The following is a 21,330-nucleotide window of genomic DNA, read 5'->3' on the forward strand; positions in this document are numbered from 1 at the left end:
ACACCCACTTCAGCTGTGCGTAAAAACGCCGCGCGCACTGTTGCCCTCTTGAGAGACTGCAATGAAGCACCAATGGAGAGGATGCATTTGTATTCTCTTTTTTCTGACAAAAGAGTATTGCTGCAGAGTGTAGCTTTCTAACGCCAGCACCCGCAAATATTTGTTTAATTCCATCGGTGAAGTCATAAAAAACTTTTCCAGACATAGCTGAACTCAAATACAGCAGAAAACCGTTACGCGCGCACACAATGAAGATACTTATGTTAATTATTGTAGTTTTCTTTGTTTTAACGAATATATTTTCCCAAGAAGTTTATTTTGACGACAACTGGAAAGACTTCGACGAGGTATGTTGGATTATATTGTTACAACGGCTAGAATATTAAAACGTTTATATGTATCTTATTTTCTTTATCAAGTAAGCTTGGCTATAATGTGCCAATGATATATTTAGCATGCCTATTTCTCTTTAATTCCAGAAGTTGTGGAAATTGGAGCAATTTAAGGAAATCCTAAATAGAATGACCCGGAAATCTGGACCACGTCAATTCTTTGGTCTTATGGGGAAAAGAGGAACTGGTAAAAACAAATAATGCAAGTTTAGTACATGCATATAACTCGTACTGCGATTGGTTCTGTAGTATCCTATAGGCCCTATTTCCCAATTATTTACTTCTTTTTTTTTTTATGCAGCAAAAACACAAATAACACGGAAAAGTAGGTGGATGTGTTATATCTTTTATCCATGTGCATTATTACATTTTAAATACATAATTGAAAAGGTCTGAAAATCCACTGGACTATGAATACTATTTACTGAGATGTCTGCAGATCATACACTTTCCTCTTTTCCTTTCAGGGCAAAAATTTCAGTCTTTTGTTGGACTGATGGGAAAAAGGAGCTCGGACGAACAAGGTACACAGTGCCATACTCCCAAGTCTTTAAAGCAGGGATGTTCAATCCTGGTCCTTGAGAGCCCCTGTCCTGCATGTTTTAGATGTTTCCCTGCTCCAGCACACCTGATTCAAATGAATGGGTTGTTATCAAGCTCTGTGGAAGCCGGGAATGACCATTCATTTGAATCAGATGTGCTGGAGCAGGGAAACATCAACAACCTGCAGGACAGGGGCTCTCGATGACCAGGATTGAACACCCCTGCTTTAGAGTGACAGCCAACAAGTCACACTTGGACATGGTGTACATTAAACTGAGTTATTTTTCCTCTTTCAGATTCCATTTAAAGAACAACCCCCTCAACTAAAACTGATGGCATCAACATTATCTAGTAATTTACTTTTTAAGCATCAAACTTTTTTTAGGTGTGATGTGCCTAAAGTAGTATCTAAAGCGCAAATAATGTCTGAATAAAACTTGTATCACTACAACATAAATGGTTAATGTTTAATTAATTTCAAATAAATATCCTTCGAACATGTAATCATATTGAAATGTAGGTCAATCATTTGCCACTGATCAGGAAAAATGACACCTTTAGAATTTGACAAATAATGCTGCCCTCTAGTGCACATTGAAATTCATTTTAGTATACAGTATGTGTGTATGTAATGGTGCGTAGGTATGCACTTGTTTGTATCACTATCAGTCACATGATTTCATTGCTTATAATCACAGGTTTATTAAGTGACTTTGTACAAATACAAATGAAAAATAAAATTAAAATGCAGAGAATACAGATAATACATGGCCAAAGCAATGTGGTGTTGACTTTCATTTCTTGCCAATTCTGATCTTGGGTTATGTCAACTTACAGAAATACATTTTCCAGCTCCTTGCACACACTGACTACTGAATGTATTTGAAACAGTAAATCCTCCACAGGAACAGAAGTCTCAGAATCATTTTCTAACATACAAAAAAGTATTATGTAAATTGGCTCGGTATATAAAAATAAACTAACTGAAATGTAACACAAGTTATAAATGGTGGTGCAAGGCTAGTGGAAATTGCTAAGCACAAAAAAGCATTACAATTTCAGGGAAAAAGCTTCAACCATTTTTTGGGGGATAAAAAGCCCAAGGTGCATTAGACTTTTTCCAATTTCCAATTTCTCCTGTTAACAAGGTGAGTGTTTTGACTGGAGACACTTGTTGAAGGTTAGGTTACACTGCATGGGGAGGTTGTTCATTACAAGGTTTACCTGTTAACCAAGTACATTTTGTTTTTTTGTTGTTGCTATTTTTACTTTATCTTATCATGGAAGATACAGATAATATATATATATATATATATGCACCTCTGCTTTTCCCTGTAAACAAATAAAACCTTCACCGAAAAAAGGATTGTACAACAATGCATTTTTTCATCAGTTGTTCATTCGAAAAAATGCAACCTCAGGGGAAGAGGAGAAGACCCAAGGCGAGGACAGTATTCAGTTATAATTTGGGTTTGGCCTAAAACAGTTAGATTTAGTTAACGTAAACACATTTCTTGGTTGAATCCACAGGCAGCGCTCTCTGGTGGTCATTTGTGACAGTACATGCAGAACCATGGCTGAACTGGACCAAAGCTGTTCTGTTTGGTTCAGTGCCACACATAATAGGTTTCCTGGGCTGGCAATATTTGCAAGGTACAACATGGTGGTTCTGAAGACTCTTCTTAAAATATCTTGCCCTTCTTTTTGTTCTTTTCCAGGGTTCTGCAGATTAAAAAAAAACGAATGTTTGAATGGCGGACTTCCTTTTTGCTTACATATGAGAGGGTATGACATTCGAGTGGCTACAAGGGCAAGGCAGGTGTGTGTGTGTGTGGGGGACAGATTACAGCATACCTGGAGGCATCCATTTTCTGCTGCTCCAGGCGCTGCTGGGCCTCCCAGTTGGCCCTGTCCTCCTCCAACTGACGGCGCTTCTCCTCCAGCTCCTTGTGCTGAGCCTCCAGGTTCTTCTTCATCTGCTCGTGACGCCGCTGCAGCTGCATGGCCAGGTCAGGGAGAGCTTGTTAGTATGTGATGATCCACACCCTTCAACTTTGATTCATACCAAATCATATACATATGCGTTCTTTAATTACACCTCATATCAAATAGCCCCAAATCAGCTTTTTTACGCCTATGGCAACAGATGAGTAATTATATAAAGTCCCTTCAACAAATCTAAAATCATCAAGAGTTTGATGGAATGTCGGTCACCTAGAGAGGATTGAGCTCTTATGTCTACCTAAAAACAAGTTTGGCATTCTTATAGGTCTGGCTCTTGATCTCGCTTGAGATTAGCCATGTTTCTTGCGTTTCCTCAGGGCACTTTGCTTTTGCAAGTTTTTTTTCCACACAACTAACAATCCGAACTAGGCATCAGATAAGGACCAGGTCTACTGCACATCCGTTCACACACATGCAAACTCTCCCTCGCAGGAAAGCATCCATTCTGCACATCACCACAAACTCATTGAAAAGTGAAGGCGTTAGACAAGTTTCAGGAAGTTAGAAGTGAAACCACAGAGCGTTGCTGGTGGGACAACATGACAGCCTGCAGAGGATCATTCACCTCAGCCTCGGAGTCTCTGAGCTTCTGGATCTTCTCCTTGACTTTCATCTCAAACACCTGCTCCATCTCCCCCTCCATCTTCTTCATCTTGGCCACGTGCTCCCTCCGCTCCTCTTCCATCTGGGCCAAGGGGCTTCTGCAGGGTCACAACATGTGCAAGAACACACAGCGAGCAAGAGGAAAAAAATACACCAACAGTAGATCAATCATCTTAAAGTGAACCACAACACCCCCTCCTCCTAGAGTGCTACAGTCTGTCCAGTAATGACCCCCCCCCCCCCCCCCACACCAGGAACTGGAACAGAGACATTTAAAAACAGAGAAAGGTAGGACATAGGAATGACAGGGACCCACAAGGCTTCGGCAGAAATGAAACCAGAGCGAAACAAAATCATTTGTGGGTGTAAGCAGTGCAGAAGAGTTAGCAATACATTCATCTTATTATTATAATAATAAGACATAATGGCTTTGTGTTGTCAGCAAAGGTTATTAAAAACTCAAAATCATTCTATAACCACCATAGAAGGTAAAGTTGAATGAGAGGGAGCTGCTATTCTATGGTGGAAGGAAAACATGTAGGCAATTCAGCACAATGCAGCAACACACTAACATGTTTTTTTTTTTCTTTTCCAATTGTGTCTTTTAAGCTTGTGTAAGCTACAATCGGCAACTAGGGATGTAAAAAGCAGAAAAACACACACACACACACACGCAAACACACCCCCTTAACACTGGGAGAGAGCGGAAATGACAGGAAAGGGGGAAAAGGAGGAGATCTTTCAGGAGATTCTGAAAAAAAAACAACCACTTACATGCCTTCAACTGTGTCATTTCTACAAAAACAGAAACACACACACTTAGCATGCAGTGATGAGACATGCACTTAAATGAAAAGCTAACTACAGAAAAAAGATATTGAATACACAGATATGCTTTCACAAAATTGACTAAATAATAAGCAAAGCTTTCAACAAAAAAGGAAACTCCCATGAAGACAGTGTTTGTGTAAGCCATATAAATTAGCAGCCTTTGTGGGTAACTTAGCTGTGTTAGCATTGTGAGGCAGCTTGTCAGCATGGAAGCTGAGAGCTACGTATTGTAAATGACAAGCGCTTGCTTATGGTCTGCCAAGTGATAGTCAAAAAGTGTACAGTTTAATAGGCTCCCAATTAGGGTTGCAAAATTCCAGGAACTTTCTAACTGCGCGTGTTAACTTAACATGATTGGCAGCTATGACAACACAAAGTACAATTACAGTTATTTTGCTGTACTAGCATGTACTAAATCAAATACAAGAACGTAGGTTGTAGTTTTATTGCTTTTTGAGGACTGTTCATCTAGCCTATTTCCAACATTTCTGAAATTCTCCAGCTTAAGTTCCCATGTAGCGTTTTTGGAAATCTACCGTAAACTTTCCTCCCCATTGTAACCCAAGTGCCTTTAACTAACCTGCTAGTCGGATATACCTAAGATGGGTATAAGAGGGAAACAAGACAAACAACACACTGTTTGATCAATGTGTCTTGATAAAGTCAGGGGACTTACTTTGTAGACATTTGACCCTTGGCCCGATTGTTGTCCACTCCATTGTAGGTGACTGCAGCCAACTTCCTGCTGCGGTAGTTTTCATAGTGGACATTGTTGGTCACATCCTTTAGGTCCTGCATGTGGGTTCTGGGCCAAGGAAGATGGACAGATCATAATGCTCACAACTCAGAATTGTCAACTGATCCATCCCTACTAGTAAAATATGATTATGTTCATGAATATTGGTATTTATATTGTTTACTACTTTTTTACCTGATAAGCATGTCTCGTAGTATGGTGAAATCACAATGGTCACTGTTTTCAACTGCAAAATAGGTGGAAATAGAACAGTATTAGACTAGCTATTCATTTTAGCCACATTTGTATTGACCTATGGTATAGGATAGGCATTAACACCATAGAAAACCCTTTGGAGCCAGTACAGCCATCTATAATGTGTGTAAATTGTGAGTGAAACCCTCTCTGTCACACACCTTCAGCCACTCCCCATGGATACTGTCTCCCTCTGCACTTCTTTCCGTCCACCTCGATAATGGTGTTGCTCCCCACCACAGCAAGGGGCAAGCGATCCTGATGAGGGGGAACAACAGATTCAAGGTAAATGGCGTGTGTGTGATGGCAAATGGCACACAGTGTCGCATCGACATTTATCCGGATTTATTTGAAATTGATTTGCATTTTTGTTTTAAACGCTCTCTGTCCACACTAGCGTTTTCAAGCGCTTTCCAAAAGAAATGGGCTTCATACCTTAATCTTCTTCACCAGCCGGTTCTCCTCCTCGTCATCTGTTTCAGGGAACTCGTAGATCTTGATTTTGTGCTCCTGGATCTCCCTCATGATCTGAAAGTACATATTAGGTGGAGAGTTATATGGTGGAGAGTAAGAATATCCCAATGGTAGAAACATTATAATTTAATACAAAGGATACTTGCAACACCAAAATGTTTTACTTTGATACCATACCAATTATAATGCAATATTCTAAATACCACATCAAAGAAAAATAAAGAAATGAAGTGTCTTTAAGATAATACCAATTAGGGAAAATAATTAGGTTCTTTGGCCTCACCCGTAGTAGCCCATTCATCACCCCCCGGAACTTGTTGGAACTATCATTATGAATATTGCTCAGGGATATCATCCCAGTGCTACCGAGAATATATAAGGGACCATTACTGACCTGCTTCTTGAACTGTTGGCATTCTTCTGGAGTAAGAGTGTCTGCTTTGGCGATGAGGGGGATGACGTTCACCTTCTCATGCAACCGTTTCATAAACTCAATGTCTAAGGGCTTCAGCCTGCAACAAGGGAAAAACACGGGGGGGGGGGGGGGGGGGGGGGGGGGGGGAGTTAGGGATCGCAAGAGGTGACTTAAGCCAAACAATACATTGATACTATTTCAAAGCGTAACATAAGGGTTAGGTCACTTTTAAATGACACCTAGTGGAAACCAAAGAACAACGTCTCTGTTCAACTCCTGCATCTGGACTTGCTTTGCTCCCTGTCAGGGACAGTGTCATTGTGTCACTCCAGTGAGTGGGAGTGTGAGGTCAGTCAGCTGGTGGTGTGAGGACGTTGTGTGTGTGTGTGTGACCAGCATATGTTCCTCATCCTCGGCCATGAGAACAGCCCATGAGGACAGAATCCAGGATTGTACAGACACAACGTCCCCATAGGGGATAGTCGCAGAAGAGAAGAATGAAGGCAGTTACGGACGAGGAGTCTCCTCCCTTGCCCTGTCCTTAATACATGCACAGTCCAGCAAACACTCTGGCATCCATCTTATAACTCAATAGGCAATTTCAAAAGTTTCTACATTAGCTAGATTCTTACCCTCACTCCTCTTTAGAAAAATACTCATTTTTTTTTCTCTTCTACGTTCTGTCCTTTCTCCTCTACTCCTGTCTCACTTCCTGCTCTCACTGACCAGTGCGTCACTCAGCGCTGACCACCTGACCAACACCCCCACAGACGTAGAGCTAGAGACCTGCATTTATTTAGACAAAACTGTTCAGTATGTTACGTGCACACACACACAATACTTTTGTCGAGATATTACAATTATATTTGGGGCTACAATCCAACGGTTCGGGGGAACCAGCCCCGACAAGAATTGCCTGGTGACGCCACTGTGTGATTTCCATGACATTTCTACAGGTTGTGAAACATAATATCTCAATTTTCTCTCCCATCCCCATCCCGACCTACCCATGTCCTGAGGGGGCGATGAAGTAGAGACAGCATTGCACTCTGCTGTCAGGCATCTGCCGTCTGTTCACACGTGACTCTGAGTTCAGGTAGTCCTCAAACTTGCTGTCTATGTGGTCAATGACTGGTTGCCAGCTGCACGGTAGAGACGGGTACAAAAAAAGTGAGGAGACCCGGCACACTAAAACAAAATGGCCACCACTCTCAGAGAGAGTACACATCGCAGAGGATACTTACCAATTACTGTTGTCCACAGCATCTCCAAATCCTGGGGTATCCACTATCGTGAGCAGGAGTTGAACTCCACCTTCCTTTACTAACACCTTAGACTGCTCCACCTAAGAAATAAGGATGTGACTGGGAGTTATTAATCTGACACAGTGGACAAAAGGCACATAGACACTTTATTGTATTAAAAACAAAAGTGACAGAAAACTAAAACGATGAGAAGATGTGTGGTTGTCATGGCGTGTCCCAGACACATCGCACCGTGCCTGGGATAAGAGAGAAACAGTAACTAGACTGAACTGTCTCACAAGCTGCCCTCCAGTAAGTGATTTGTACATACAGCACCTGTAGTACAGACTGTGTGCACTATCGTTTAGTGTGGCCTGTGATGCTCACCCTAGTAGTTGCAAGTATCAACCTGCAATGAGATACTGTGCCATTAGCCAACTATGCTGGAAAACGAGAAAAACTGTGCAGTATTTTGGATGGATAGCGGTATGTGTGTGTAGCCAGACATAACACAACATAGTTACACAACTTAGAGGCCACCTTATGCAGGCTTAACTGTTCCAAAATATGGAAAAGTATTTTTAATTGAACTGATTCTCAATAACTGCTAACAAAACGGATTGGCCATCCATAAAAAGGTACTCTTGGAAGAGAGACAATTTGCATGTCCTGTCAGTAATAGGATGAGACAGACATTACCTGCACAGTCTTTTTGATTCGATGTGAAGGCCCAGGGTACTCTGCTGAATACAGGTCTGTCAGGAACAGAGAGTTGATCAATGTGGACTTTCCCAGTCCTGATTCACCTAAAAGTAAAAAAGGATAAAAGAGGTTAGGTTTCAATTATTGTTAATGAAATACATGGATTTGTTATTCGTTCATGCAAAAAGGGATTTTAAACCCCACCCACAGTATCAGCATATTAAAGTGTTCTCAGAGATAATTGGAAGACTTGTTGTGAATTGTATAGGGTAAACGTTCCTATTAAGCTCACCAAATCCGCTTATCAGATATAAAAACTGTATTTTTCCAAATAAAAGCAAACCAACAAACTATCAAAGCTCATTTCATTAAAAGGAGGCAACACAGACATTTATCTAAGAGAATCCACCTGTCTGAGTAACAGTATAAAGACTAGGACAACAGAGAGGGGCCTTGTTATCTTGCTACCAGCAGCTGTGTAGTCCAGGTTCTGCAGTTGCAGCCAGCAAGTTTGGTTTCTACGCTCCTAGTGAATAGAATCATTTGGGCAGTGGAATTGACCCCCGTCAATTACGGCTTCGGCTCAGCCTCTAAGCTCAATGTTAAACAGGATGTCCCAGACTGTCCCAGAGTTGGACACTACTACGTGTGAGGTAACAATGAGAAACGTTGATGTCCAGTGGTACACTGTCATAGTGGTGATATGTGCAGTGAGTACATGGTCAAGTCCTTGCTGTGAAACTGTGCGCCAACTGCTAAATCATGTGGTTGGCGAAGCATGGTGAGACGTGGGCGTCACTGGTGATAATGCCAGTCCTCTCTCACACACTACCATGGTATGCAACTCTGCAGGAACATGGTGGCTCACAGCTTAACAGAACACAGTAGAGAACTGGTTTGCAGGTGCAAAAACACCACGTTACACTCTAAACATGTTCCGATTAAAGTTGTCTACAAGATCGCAACCACAGGATTTAGACCTTAACAGACGAACTTAGAAACCATTCATGATACACTGCCTAGAAATGTTTATGCTACAAAAGCCAGTCCCTGGTCAGGGCAACCCTTTTTGTACATAGTGGGAGGGTTTGGTGACAAATGTTTCTAAATTGCATGAATATACAGTAAATCCATGCACTGAACGTTTTTTGTTTGTTTTCAGAAATGCAGGATGGGCTATTCTTAGCTGTGACAGTTGGAGGAAATGGTTTTGACCCTGAGAAATATTTTCACAGTGGCTCATGAGAATAAGCAGTCTGAGCTACCACATAAGCATGCAAAAAGTACGGAATTAATCCAAAGTAAAATAAGTTTCTGAGCATTAATGTCCAGAATTAAAGTAAAAAAAACGGAGGTGATCTCTCCTACTTTAAATGATTACAATCCCACATAATCATCATGTATCATGGACTCCTTTTGGCTGCAACCTCCCCCTAAACACGTTGTACATCAGAAAATGTAAGTGTGACCTCAATATTGTCTTACCCACGACCATGAGGGTGAACTCGAAGCCCCTCTTGACAGACTTCCTGTACACTTGGTTGGGCAGGCTAGCAAAGCCCACATATCCCTCCAGATTCTTTTGCTGCTGAGAAGTAGATTTAAAGCACATACAAATCCAATCATCATCCAGGATTTCTTCTATTTTAGGGCATTATTTTCACAAAACAAAAATATGATGACCATGACCAATACTTACAGCTATTTTGTGGGGAAACACAAATCATCGTTCCAGAGTCAAAGAAGAGCACCAGGCACAGATGGAAAAGTGTGAGGAGAAAACACAATAAGAATGGCATCCTTAAGATTCACAAACAAGGCAGAAACAATCTGTTTCACAAACCTTAAAGCCTGGGGGAAAATGTAATATTCTTGAGGTAGTTTTCATTTTCAGTAGATGTTCTATGGCTATAACGTTGTTGGAAGAGGCTTTGAGCGACAGTCCATTCAAATCAGTGATATAGCATTTTTTGTTGAATATGATTTTTTGGTGACTGTGTGAGAAATAGATAATATCCGCTGCTTTAGAAATGACACGTTTAGATTGCAGATCCAACAACGGAAGTGGTGACAGGTGTAAATTTGTTCAGGCAAGCCGTGAGCACTAATATGATTACACTGTACATGCCGCCAATAATGTGTCATTGGGCACGTTCACAAGAAGTATTAACATCGACCTTGAACTTCTAAATACCTATAATAATATATATATATAAATATGATAACCAAATAAAAACTATAACATGTTACTGTATATAATACTTCCTGTTATTGGTATATTGCCAAATGAACTCGCGGATAATTAACGCTAGCTATCTAGGCAACATACCATAATATCGGACACACAGAACATGAATAATTAGCCATTAACAAATGGCTTAATAATAATTAATAAACAGCCATCTAAATCAGGTCTTTCAACGTAAATATACTTAAAATAGCTAGACATTGAAGTACAGTAGTTAAGTCTCAATGACCTGACATAGGTGCTCTTAGACTTCTGATAGCCATCAAAGCGTTAATAGAAGCTAGGTGGCAGATTTATTAGCTAAATAGTGCGCATGAAGCAGCAGATAGCAAGTCTAGCTAACGTTAACTAGCGTCGATTTAAAAAAAATCTAATTAAAACACTGCTTTTTTTCTCAATGGAGCGTTCAGATTTCTATGCATAGGATTTTCAACAATATGATTTTTTTTTTTAAATATCTATTTTTGAGTATTGACTATAGACAGTGCTACCTTATTTTGAAGAACGTAAACTTCCGTTTAAGATGTATCCTTGTTATGCCGACCTTCTATGCAAGGTAGCAAACGCAGCAAAAACTAGAAACAGTACTTTCATAAAAGTTCTCAATGTGTATTGCAGTCAACATTTGATGGACTTAAGGGGTCTACAAGCTAACTGACATATTTGTTTTTAATTTCTCGCAAGTAGTCGCTAGCTATTGAGCAAAGAAAAGAAGGTGGACCTGAAAATTCCGGTGCCACGATCAAGTCAGGCGGCGTTCTTCGTAGCCACATTCACTCTGGCTAACTTAGGGTTTCTGAACGTTCGATCCACAAAGTCTATAATTATTTGTCAGTTGTTTAGCCATGGCCAAATATTGTCTACCCTACTACTGTAGCTAGACGGTACAGAGTAACTACTAACAAGCAAGATCCACCCAAACTAGCAATCTTAACAAATCATCGACAGGAAACTACCCACTCACTCCCTTCTGTAGCTAGTATGTAACTAGCAAGCTAGCCTAGCTAGTCTAACTTGTTAGATTCTAGAACGTTACCCCTGCTTTACAGGGTAGCCTAGTCTAGTAACATTAGCTAGTCCTGCTGTAGCTTGTAAATCGTTTTGCTAGCTAGCTAGCCAGATTCAGTAGCGTCCTAACTGGGGGCGGCCGACTGGGCGTTGGTTACCCACACAACTAGCCAGCAAACCTAGACTATCTAGAAAGCACGGAAAATCACTTATTTCAAGAAAGAATTTACCTAGTGCAATAACCACGAATATTCGTGCAACTAAGAACAAGATTTCCTTAATGTTTGGCGATCTAAATGTACGCTCACCCATTAGCTATTTTGATGTTCCCGGCCGCTTCAGAAACCGATCATTCACAACCCGACATTCCCCTTACAAACGGAACATAGCAACGTCTTCCGTTTACGTACAACAAGTTGGCTCTATTGGAGTATACGTCAAATGATTGCGTATAACCATCGAGAATAGGAAAATGACCTCGCGTGCGCACTGTAATGTTCCCGCGATAGCATCTTTTTCCACGCTAAATATCTTGCCTTTCCTGCATAAAAATATATATAAATGTAATTATATAAAATATACATATCTTACACATATATATAAAAGTTCACACTGCTAATTTATCGTTTAGTTTCAATTGTCTTTGAGTCATGATCATCCTGAGATATGATATCCACCCAAATGAATGTGATGGAGTTTTTGATCATAAAAAAAGTATGCATTTATATAAAAGGTTGCTATCAGAACAACAAGTTACATAACATGCTAGTGTCATTATAATTTTATGACGGCAGGTGAGGTGATGAGCGTCGTCTGTGTCCATAGTAACTAGGCTACACACTAACATGACATTTTCTGATTGGTTAAAATATGATTGATTTCAAGTATAACCTTTTCTTATTTGACCATACCTTCACCTGAAAAGTATAGCTGATAAACCAACAATAAACAAAAACCTTGATGAAAAGTATCTAAAAATATTCATGATAACTAGCGTGGTACAACTTTACTATGGTACCGAAGGCTGAACGGGATTTACAGCTCAATATTGTTTATTATGTTTAGGTTACCTACATTACAAGCCGCAATAAAGACTTCAACAGTACTTCTGGACAGAAGTTGTGACTTCAGTTAGCTTACTAGCAAGACAGGTTCGTTTACCATACGGTGTTTGCGCTGTCGGTATCTGAAGATTAATGTCACATTTGTTTGTATGATCGCATGTTATCTTCTGCTGTAAAGCATTTAGTTAAATCCCCCGGTATTGGCCCAATCCTATTGCAGTTTTTAAGATGCCCAACCTGGTTAAAAACGTAAAGCCATCAGAAAAAATACTCCAGAAATCAAAAGGAATTGACTGCAAGTAAGTTTTTGGTCATTGAAATGTTAAACATGTTGTATTTGTAACATGTTTGTATTTGCAACATTTAGATCATATCATAATCAGAAAATACATGAAGCAAAAAGTAGTGTGCGTAAAGACTGACCGGATCCCCAAAATATGTTACAGCGAATCACGTGATCTTAAAAGGCTTCTGTCTATACTTGCAACCACTGCTCCAAGAGAAGAGGTATAACAGTTCAAACCATTATGATATTGGCAGGTGTGTGCATCTTCTTACAACAGAATGTGTCTTCTTGATATTTAGGTGGCAGCACTGAATCAAAGTAAAGTCAGACAAAGAGGGAAATTCCAGACTTCTCTTCTGCAAAATAATGTAACCAGAAATAGGAGTGAGCTTCACACTGAAGCCTTGGCATTGGAAAAATTCAGGTTTGTGTCACCTGATGTAAGGTAAAAGATTCTTGAAGATGTTACTTCCTCTTGACCCTCCCTTGTTTCCCTTTAAAAGTGCAACTTATAGAAACCAAAGGGGTTTCAGCAGCCATCCCCTGCAAAAACAATTTTTGGAGATTCTCACCACTTTGGTCAAAAATAGACTCTGCAGGTAATTATAATTTTAATATTTATATAGTAAAGTTGTTGTCTGTTAATGTGTCTGTCGTTAAAGACCAAAAAAGAAAAATGTATATTCATATTTGTTTAATCACTTTGTAGTGAATGGATGAAGTATGCATCACCAAAGTCTGTCCATAGAGTGCTGATCTGTTTAAGGTTATTGATTAGGGAGCCACTTTACCAGGTAAATCCTCAAATTTACTGATGAATTTAAGATGGGAACACTTGAAAACTCTTAATACGATAATGGTTATTGCCTTTGTTTCCAGATTTCTTTTAATCAGCTCCAGGGTGTCACCTTTCTTGCCATGGTAAGTACTTTCTGACACATTAGTTTCATTAAATGATACTACTAGAATGACTACTAACACCATTTTTCTCCGACACGCTGCAGTACATGGAGTCAGAATCCAGTGTTTATCTGCAAAGTGGGGAACAGCCATTTGCTATGGAGAAACTGGTGACCATGACCTGTGAGTCACATGTACTCATTCATAAACACACACATATGCATCTGCTCACAGACACAAACACACAAATAAACACACGGACAGATACACAGACACACACACACACACACACAAAGGATTATGATATACGACAGTATGCCCTCCCTTAATGACTGTCAAATATTTTTCTTCATAGGTATGTTTCAGAAACTATCTGCTGTGGAGGATCAAAGGGGGTGGGTTATAGAGAGTGGAGCTCACAAGGTACTGGTCATAATTTAAGGACTAGGACTAGTTGTATCATATTAGTATGTCAAATTAGTATTATGTGTGTAACTGGTAACTGATCCTGACCTCCCTTTTCTTGTCATCGATTCTAATGTCATTTAGCTTTTATATATTTTCTCTTTGTGTCAGGCCCCCTTGTAAAGGAGACACTGGTCTCAGTGGGAATTCAGACTTACCCTGAATAAATACAGTTTTAATATGTCTTACTCTAGCCAATATTTTTTGCATATTCTGCAGTATTGTATTGTTTGTGTATATAAACCAGTGTACAGTATTACTGGCTTTTGTTTACATTCAGACCCTGGTAAAACTTCTATCAACTAGAGAGAGTAATGTGTTGCTGGGTGCACTCCTAACTCTCACTACGTTGGCCGAGAGGTAACCTTCCCTTGAAACCCTTTTGGAAAATCCTATAAATTGAAAGATGATTTGGTTAGCTAATGTCTGACCACATCCCGGTATCTCTTTGTTCCAGTTCAAAATGTAAGGAGAAGATAGGAGAACTGCCAGTAGTGGAAAACCTTATTGTGATACTTCAAGAATATGACTTACTTTCAAAGCGGTATGTGTGCCTCTCATAATAACATTCAACGTTACGTACAGAACAGTACTATGAAATGAAATGTTTTTCCCTCACAACCAACACTATTGCTTCATAGAATACAGTAATATGAACAGCTGTAGACACCCTTTGTTCCCGCTGTGTGTGTGTGTGTGGGCATTCCTTCCTGCAGAATAAGTGCTGAGCTGCTAAGACTCCTCTCCCCAGTGGGGCGGGTGCGAGACCAAGTACGGGAGTGCGAGGGCCTTCCCGTTCTACTCAGCCTACTCCACGGGGAGCACTTGAAGCTGCTGTGGAGCGTGGTGTGGGTCCTGGTCCAGCTGTGTATGGAACCAGAGACCCGTGCGGAGATACGTACCTGGGGAGGGGTGCAACAGATTCTCCACATTCTGAACAGGTGGGAAAACCTTGTGTTGGAACACAATTCAGCCCAACAGCAGCTTGTGTCGATGCGTACGAGTTGTCTATGTATGCAGTGGTCACGTCTGCTGGGTCTTTTCTTTCTCAGTGAGCGTATGTATGTTTCGGACCGCTCTACCATTGAGGCACTATCCAGCGCCAATGCAGCAGGCCGCATTCAAAGACAGCACATAAGTGAAGAACTTAGCCCCCAAGAGGAGATGGACAACACCATAGCCCTGCAGTCAGGTAAGGATTGAACTGCTACAGTGTAGCCGTAGCCGTTGATCATGAATAGTTGAGTCTATCTATTTACTCCTTTACTTGAAACTATTACTTTCCCAGCATGTTGTGCGGCTCTAACTGAGCTAGTTTTGGATGACACAACTGCACATCATATAGTCCAGGTAGGAGAGATTCTCCACAGACAGATTCCTTACAGCTTGACGCAATTGAAGCTTACCTTAATATAAATAAGATTGAAATGCACTTCTTTACAGGAAAATGGGATCTATTCAATAGCTAAATTGATTTTACCAAAACGCTCTCAATGTGGACCTCAACCTAACACCTTACAGGTACAGGTACCTCATATTATATCTTCTACGATAAAGTAACTTATATGGCAAAATATTGTGTTTGTCATTAAATTACAACATGTTTTTGGTGTTGACAGTGCTACGCATTCCGGACTCTTCGTTTCCTCTTCAGCATGGAACAAAACCGTCATCTTTTTAAAAGGTTGCTTTACGAGAAAAAAAATAGTTTACCTTGTTCATTGCTTTTTTTTTGATGATTCTGAGAGTGTGTTTTTCTTTTCCAGACTCTTTCCTACAGAACTTTTTGAGATGTTTATTGATGTTGGACATTACGTGCGAGATATCACACCCTACGAGGCGCTGCAAGCCAAAGTCTCTCTCTTCTCTGTAAGGCATCAGTATTGCCTCTTACAATAAGAATTGTCTATTTTGATCAATTATCATAATGTTGTGTTTGGTTACCACTGTAGGAGTTAGCATGCTATTTATAAAAACATTGTCTGGTGTTCAGGATGAGGAATTGGAGAGCCTGAGAGAAAACATAGAGGCTGTGGACCAGAACCGGCCTCCTCTGAGAGTAATTAATGGTTACGCCATACTGGACCACCTTGGCACTGGGGCATTTGGCAGTGTCTTCAAGGTACTATCTTCAACAAATAAATCAATTGTTATTAATTGTTGTTTAAAGACTGTTTGATGTGGACTCTTTCTCCTGTGTTGTTGAAAGGTACGGAAGCAGAGTGGACAGAACCTGTTGGCTCTGAAGGAGGTGAACCTCCACAACCCCGTGTTCGGCAAAGACAAGAGGGCCAGGGACAGCAATGTGGAAAAAATTGTGTCGGAACTCACTATAATTAAGGAACAGGTCTGTCATGTTTTTCACGGGTGATTTCATAACATGGAGATGTATCAATTTAAATGCATAATGTTCTTCATGCTCACTGGACAATTTTTTTTTTAATGTCTATTTTCCCCGAAGATGACTCATCCAAACATTGTGAAATATTACAAGACATTCTTGGAAGGTAAGCAGTATCCAAACAGTTTTGATGTAAAATGTATACAGTATCAGTCTGATATCAGAATATCAGTCTTTCAATTTGCTCTGCTTTGTTCTATAGGTGACCGACTGTATATTATCATGGAGTTGATTGAAGGTGTTCCTCTGGCCATCCATTTCAACTCACTGAAAGAAAAACAGCAACAAATTATTGAAGAAAGAGTTTGGAACATATTCATCCAGGTAACAAAGTATACACAGTAGACACATTGAACAAAAAGAACAACTTTTCACTCATGTCTCTATCAGACATGGAAAGTCTACATGTTGCCTGATCCTTTTCATGTTGATTGTCTCAATTTGGCAGATGTGTTTGGCATTAAGGTACCTGCACAAGGAGAAGAGGATCGTCCACCGAGACCTCACTCCTAATAATATCATGCTGGGAGAGAGGGACAAAGTCACCATTAGTTAGTAGTTAAGATTGTTGGTTGCATATATGTATAATTTATTTTATGATATATTTATTCAACCATTTATTATATTAAAATTTAAATTGTTAATAGAATTGGTTTGGGAAAATAACCTGTGCCACACCTCTATCTAGCTGACTTTGGACTTGCAAAACAGAAACAGGAAAACAGCAAACTAACATCTGTTGTTGGAACCATCCTTTACTCCTGGTATGTTCTCATTAAGATAGTAATACAATTCAAACATGTTGATGTAATATGTATTCAATATTCATATTGTGTCAATATAACTACTCCATAAACAATGTAAATCTGTTCCTTTAGCCCAGAGATAGTGAAGAGTGAGCCGTATGGTGAGAAGGCAGATGTCTGGGCCTTGGGGTGTATCCTTTACCAGATGGCCACCCTGAACCCTCCCTTTTACAGCAGCAACATGCTCTCCCTTGCCACCAAGGTGACATACACGCACACATGCGTCACACACTGACACACAAGCGCATACTTTTTCCTATACACACACAAACACACAAACACTGTGATGTGTTTTGAAAGATTGTGGAAGCTGACTACAAACCCGTGGTAGAAGAGGCTTTCTCAGAACGAATCCCAGACATGATTAAATGGTGAGATCAAGGAGTACTTCAATAAACATTATTATCGTTATGTAAATCGGACCAAATCCAAACATTGCGACTAAGAATCCAATAAACCAATGGAGGTAGTTGAAATGATGTGGAGGAATTGGTTCTGAGGTTCTGAATATTACTGGGTGTTCCTTTCCCAGGTGCCTGACTCCACAGGCAGATCTGCGTCCTGACATAGTGGCAGTCAGCTCCAAGATCTCTGACATCCTGATGAAGTTTATGGATGGCCTCTGCATCAGCCAGCATACACTAGAGAAGAGAGCAGACCGAGACAGGAGGAGAGCACAGAAGTACTTCCTTGAAAGCCATCGAGGCAGTATGAGCATGTCTCGGGTGAGCTTTCACAACAACATTCCCATAGATACCTGTAAGGACAGTGGAAAGAAGTCAGATACAATTTTGTGTGCCTCTTTTTTTTGGCAGATTGTTCAATTTAATCACTGCGAGAGGACAATTCAGGAGTCCAAGACAACACAATCTATTTTAACATGCAGGTCACATAATAGCCAACACAACCTCATACAAGGTGCGTCTCTCTGTTACTGTTCTTATTCAAAACTGGAATGAAGTAAAGAAGTAACATTTTAGATGACCTATAATTAGGAAGTTCCAGTACCCCCTGAGAAATCTCTTGGAGCCATTGTGTTCACAGAATCTGTGCTTTCTGATAGGTGCTGACACAGATGATGATGTTGAGTCATCAGACACCAGAACCATCTCCACTGCATCTTCAACTAAAGACACTGGTGTGCATATATTAACAACACTTTCCTTTCCACTTACTAAAATGGTCATTTTCTAAAACGTTGTGTTTGTCATTATTAAAAGTGCCAGCAAAGCGCAGTGTCAGTGCATCTGACCTACATGACCAACATCTAGCAGAGTGAGTCTCTACAAGTATTACACATACAAACACACATGCGCCTACATGTGAAGTGTATGTCACCAATGCTTTTGCCATAATAACATATGTTTATTTATTTTCTCAGGGGGGACTGTGCTATACCCAAGCCCAAACCTAGGCCAAGTAAAGTTTGAACACTGTCTATTTATCTATGACAACTACAGTTCCCTAATGTTAAGAACTCACCTAGACCTAGTAAAGTTAGTACTTACATTGATAATAATTACGTTTACAGTGACAAATGTGTTATATCGAATATACGTGTATTTTTTATAGTGTCAGAAGGAATCTGCGTTTCCCATAAGAAGGTTCGTCAGATTGATGATCCTATCCAGAGGCTCCTGGTCCAGCTGCATAAGATCATATACATCACCCAGGTAACCATCACCCAGGTAACTCAGTATCAATGAGCACGGAGCTGCATTTGACAAAAGTTTAAACATCTTTACCTTCTGGGTTTTCAACTTGTCTGAATTCTCAGCTTCCTCCAACTTTAAATCATAATGCCAAACGACGGGCGATTGAGCGATTCAAAAAGTCCCTTTTCCAGTATGGTAGTAGTCCCTACAATCTGAAGGTCGAACTCAATAAGGTTGGTGTATAATGTGACTCAGTTGTCTTTGATCACTTTCACATTGGAAATCAGGCATTACCCAGTCTATTTGTAAAAGGTTGTGAAGTTTGATGGGAAAGAATCTTATAAATTAGGCAATTTATGATGAAATAGATTACAAGATGCCCTACTCTATTTCACAATGACTTACCTCATAACAATGGAATACAGGAATAAGTCCCATTTAAATCCTCCTGTTCTTTGTCTTCAGCTCCTCCAGTGTTCTCCAGAGCTGATGGAGTCAGGCTCAGCTGGTTTAGAATGGTGGTCCCTGGTCCAGTCTTTTGGAGGAGACTCCATATCTGCGAACAGCCCAGGTATGTTTAACTCTTTAGAGTAGAATCACAGGTATAATTTAGCTAAACTTGCTAATGTTTCACTTTCTATAGATGAGCTGTGTGATGGAAATCTCAAGGATGGAATCACCTATGACCAGATGAAGGTGAGCATTTTAGATTGAGATTGCATGAGGACATTATATTACAGTGCCCTTTTTGCTCTGTCTGTTATGATCAAGTATAGTTGTACCTTCTCAAGACCACATACTGAGGGTCTCGCTCTTGTCTCCAAAGGTGCTCAAAGGTGTAAAGCGAGCTTTGTATGATCAAACTCTTCACAGTAAGCCACTAGTCACTTAGCCACAGTTGAACCCATTTACCTTCCTCTGTAGTTCCAGGTTGTTAAAGTGGAGGCGGACAGGCAGAGAAGCTGGTGATTTTAGTTGTGTAACAAAGCATGTATCAATGTATATCAAGCACTTAGGTTAACACATACATGATTACGTACTGCCTGTTTTGCAGGCCATCATAGAGGAGGTGCTGGAGGAGAATGAATACTATAACACCACAGCTAGCAGGTAACTAGGACCCTATCAAGAAGAAAAAACATGAACCATGTACAATACATTCTGTACACGTCCTACCATAAATTGAACTTGCACTATGGACTATGTAGTATATTTGTTTAGTATGTTTTGGATTATGCTTGGTTCCTGATACCTTGTATTTTAGACTACAGGACAAGCCAGGATGAAGCTGGAGTGAACAAGAGCTATTCTGCAGCCACAAACGAGTGACCTTCATGGTCCTATCAGGATGCCTGCTCCAAATAATATGGACCCAGCTAATTATTATTCAGCTATGATCAGAATAGTTGATGTAAACTGTATCCATACTATTGTTAAATGTTATGCAAAAAGGTCACACACACACTTGTAGGCAGACACACACAGGAATATGTATACATATAAGAACAAGCTCACATACACACACACACACACACACATCGCTATCTACTGGATGGGACATAATACATTAAATACTATTCCGTGAACTATGCTTCCTTACATGTGTATAGATTTGTAATTTATGATTTTCACTGATGTAAGCACTTTCATGACATTCTCAGGATCTAACGTTTGTGTCTTTACTGTTTTGTTGCGGAATTGCACATCACATAGCATGTTTATTGCCTCTATCTGGTTGGAATGTAATTGCACTTTACCACAGTCTGTATTGTATCAAATTGGCATATTTATGTATTTAAATATACATAGTACAAGGGAAGCTTTGAAGCACTCAATAGAGAACAAGGAATTGACAGCTACCTGAACTTCATGTGTGAAATAAATATATATTGGCGTGTGGACCCTTGTGATGACTGAGCTTCTCTGTGTACAGCAGCAGGTTGAAGTGTAATATCCCCACATGAACACAGGGGGGAGACTGAGCCCTGTGAATGAGAACTACGTACAAGCAAATCTTAGAAGTCAATCCCCATTTTCCACGGAAAGAAAAGGGATGTACCGTATATAAAAAAATACGCTTGTGGAAATTAAAATGCAGATATGACACATTTTCAAGAATGCAATTCGTAGATCATTATTATCTGACATGATCATGTTTAATATCACATAAATTTGACAAAAATGCAACAATAATTATTGAGATAAGCATGGCCATACAATGGCCTGTAAATAATACGCTGATATAAACTGTAATAGCGCATATATAACAAAGCCAATCATGCAAGGAAAAAAATGCAG

The 21,330-nt window shown here is 40.0% G+C and overlaps 3 protein-coding genes across 7 annotated transcripts; 2 read left to right on the forward strand and 1 right to left on the reverse strand.

Moving 5' to 3' along the window:
* The first annotated feature begins 56 nt into the window (after window positions 1–56).
* LOC124475235 (protachykinin) lies at window positions 57–1,914 on the forward strand. 2 transcript variants are annotated; one of them, XM_047031660.1, is made up of 5 exons: window positions 57–347; window positions 480–579; window positions 694–717; window positions 860–916; window positions 1,232–1,914. In XM_047031660.1, exons 1-5 carry the CDS (start codon window positions 249–251, stop codon window positions 1,240–1,242), a joined length of 291 nt encoding a protein of 96 aa, XP_046887616.1. In that variant the 5' UTR covers window positions 57–248; the 3' UTR covers window positions 1,243–1,914. The 2 variants fall into 2 exon arrangements, with proteins under 2 accessions (XP_046887616.1, XP_046887626.1); XM_047031670.1 differs by having other exon boundaries at window positions 483–579.
* On the reverse strand, window positions 1,622–13,860 carry sept7b (septin 7b). Of its 4 annotated transcripts, none has more exons than XM_047031642.1 (15): window positions 11,764–11,869; window positions 9,899–9,900; window positions 9,685–9,784; window positions 8,197–8,303; window positions 7,498–7,598; window positions 7,261–7,395; window positions 6,233–6,350; window positions 5,800–5,892; window positions 5,526–5,622; window positions 5,305–5,356; window positions 5,050–5,178; window positions 4,317–4,337; window positions 3,505–3,640; window positions 2,790–2,932; window positions 1,622–2,657 (listed from the first exon to the last, which is right to left on the reverse strand). In XM_047031642.1, exons 1-15 carry the CDS (start codon window positions 11,765–11,767, stop codon window positions 2,618–2,620), a joined length of 1,278 nt encoding a protein of 425 aa, XP_046887598.1. In that variant the 5' UTR covers window positions 11,768–11,869; the 3' UTR covers window positions 1,622–2,617. The 4 variants fall into 4 exon arrangements, with proteins under 4 accessions (XP_046887598.1, XP_046887581.1, XP_046887590.1 ...); XM_047031625.1 differs by having other exon boundaries at window positions 9,685–9,787; window positions 11,764–11,868; XM_047031634.1 differs by lacking the exons at window positions 9,899–9,900; window positions 11,764–11,869 and adding an exon at window positions 13,853–13,860 and having other exon boundaries at window positions 9,685–9,787.
* Window positions 13,824–20,854, forward strand: nek10 (NIMA-related kinase 10). Its single transcript, XM_047031618.1, is given in 28 exon segments — window positions 13,824–13,888; window positions 14,061–14,128; window positions 14,451–14,530; window positions 14,628–14,714; window positions 14,887–15,111; window positions 15,223–15,362; window positions 15,459–15,691; window positions 15,790–15,854; window positions 15,937–16,039; window positions 16,164–16,292; window positions 16,380–16,517; window positions 16,632–16,677; window positions 16,774–16,895; window positions 17,020–17,122; window positions 17,260–17,335; window positions 17,450–17,579; window positions 17,678–17,748; window positions 17,910–18,102; window positions 18,193–18,295; window positions 18,441–18,515; window positions 18,598–18,652; window positions 18,759–18,796; window positions 18,950–19,050; window positions 19,155–19,265; window positions 19,498–19,603; window positions 19,676–19,728; window positions 20,087–20,142; window positions 20,297–20,854. Coding segments are annotated over 28 exon segments (2,754 nt in total). The 5' UTR covers window positions 13,824–13,863; the 3' UTR covers window positions 20,319–20,854.
* Window positions 20,855–21,330: the final 476 nt, after the last annotated feature.

Source organism: Hypomesus transpacificus, chromosome 2 (genome assembly GCF_021917145.1).
Source record: "Hypomesus transpacificus isolate Combined female chromosome 2, fHypTra1, whole genome shotgun sequence".
In the NCBI taxonomy this organism is placed as follows: domain Eukaryota; kingdom Metazoa; phylum Chordata; class Actinopteri; order Osmeriformes; family Osmeridae; genus Hypomesus; species Hypomesus transpacificus.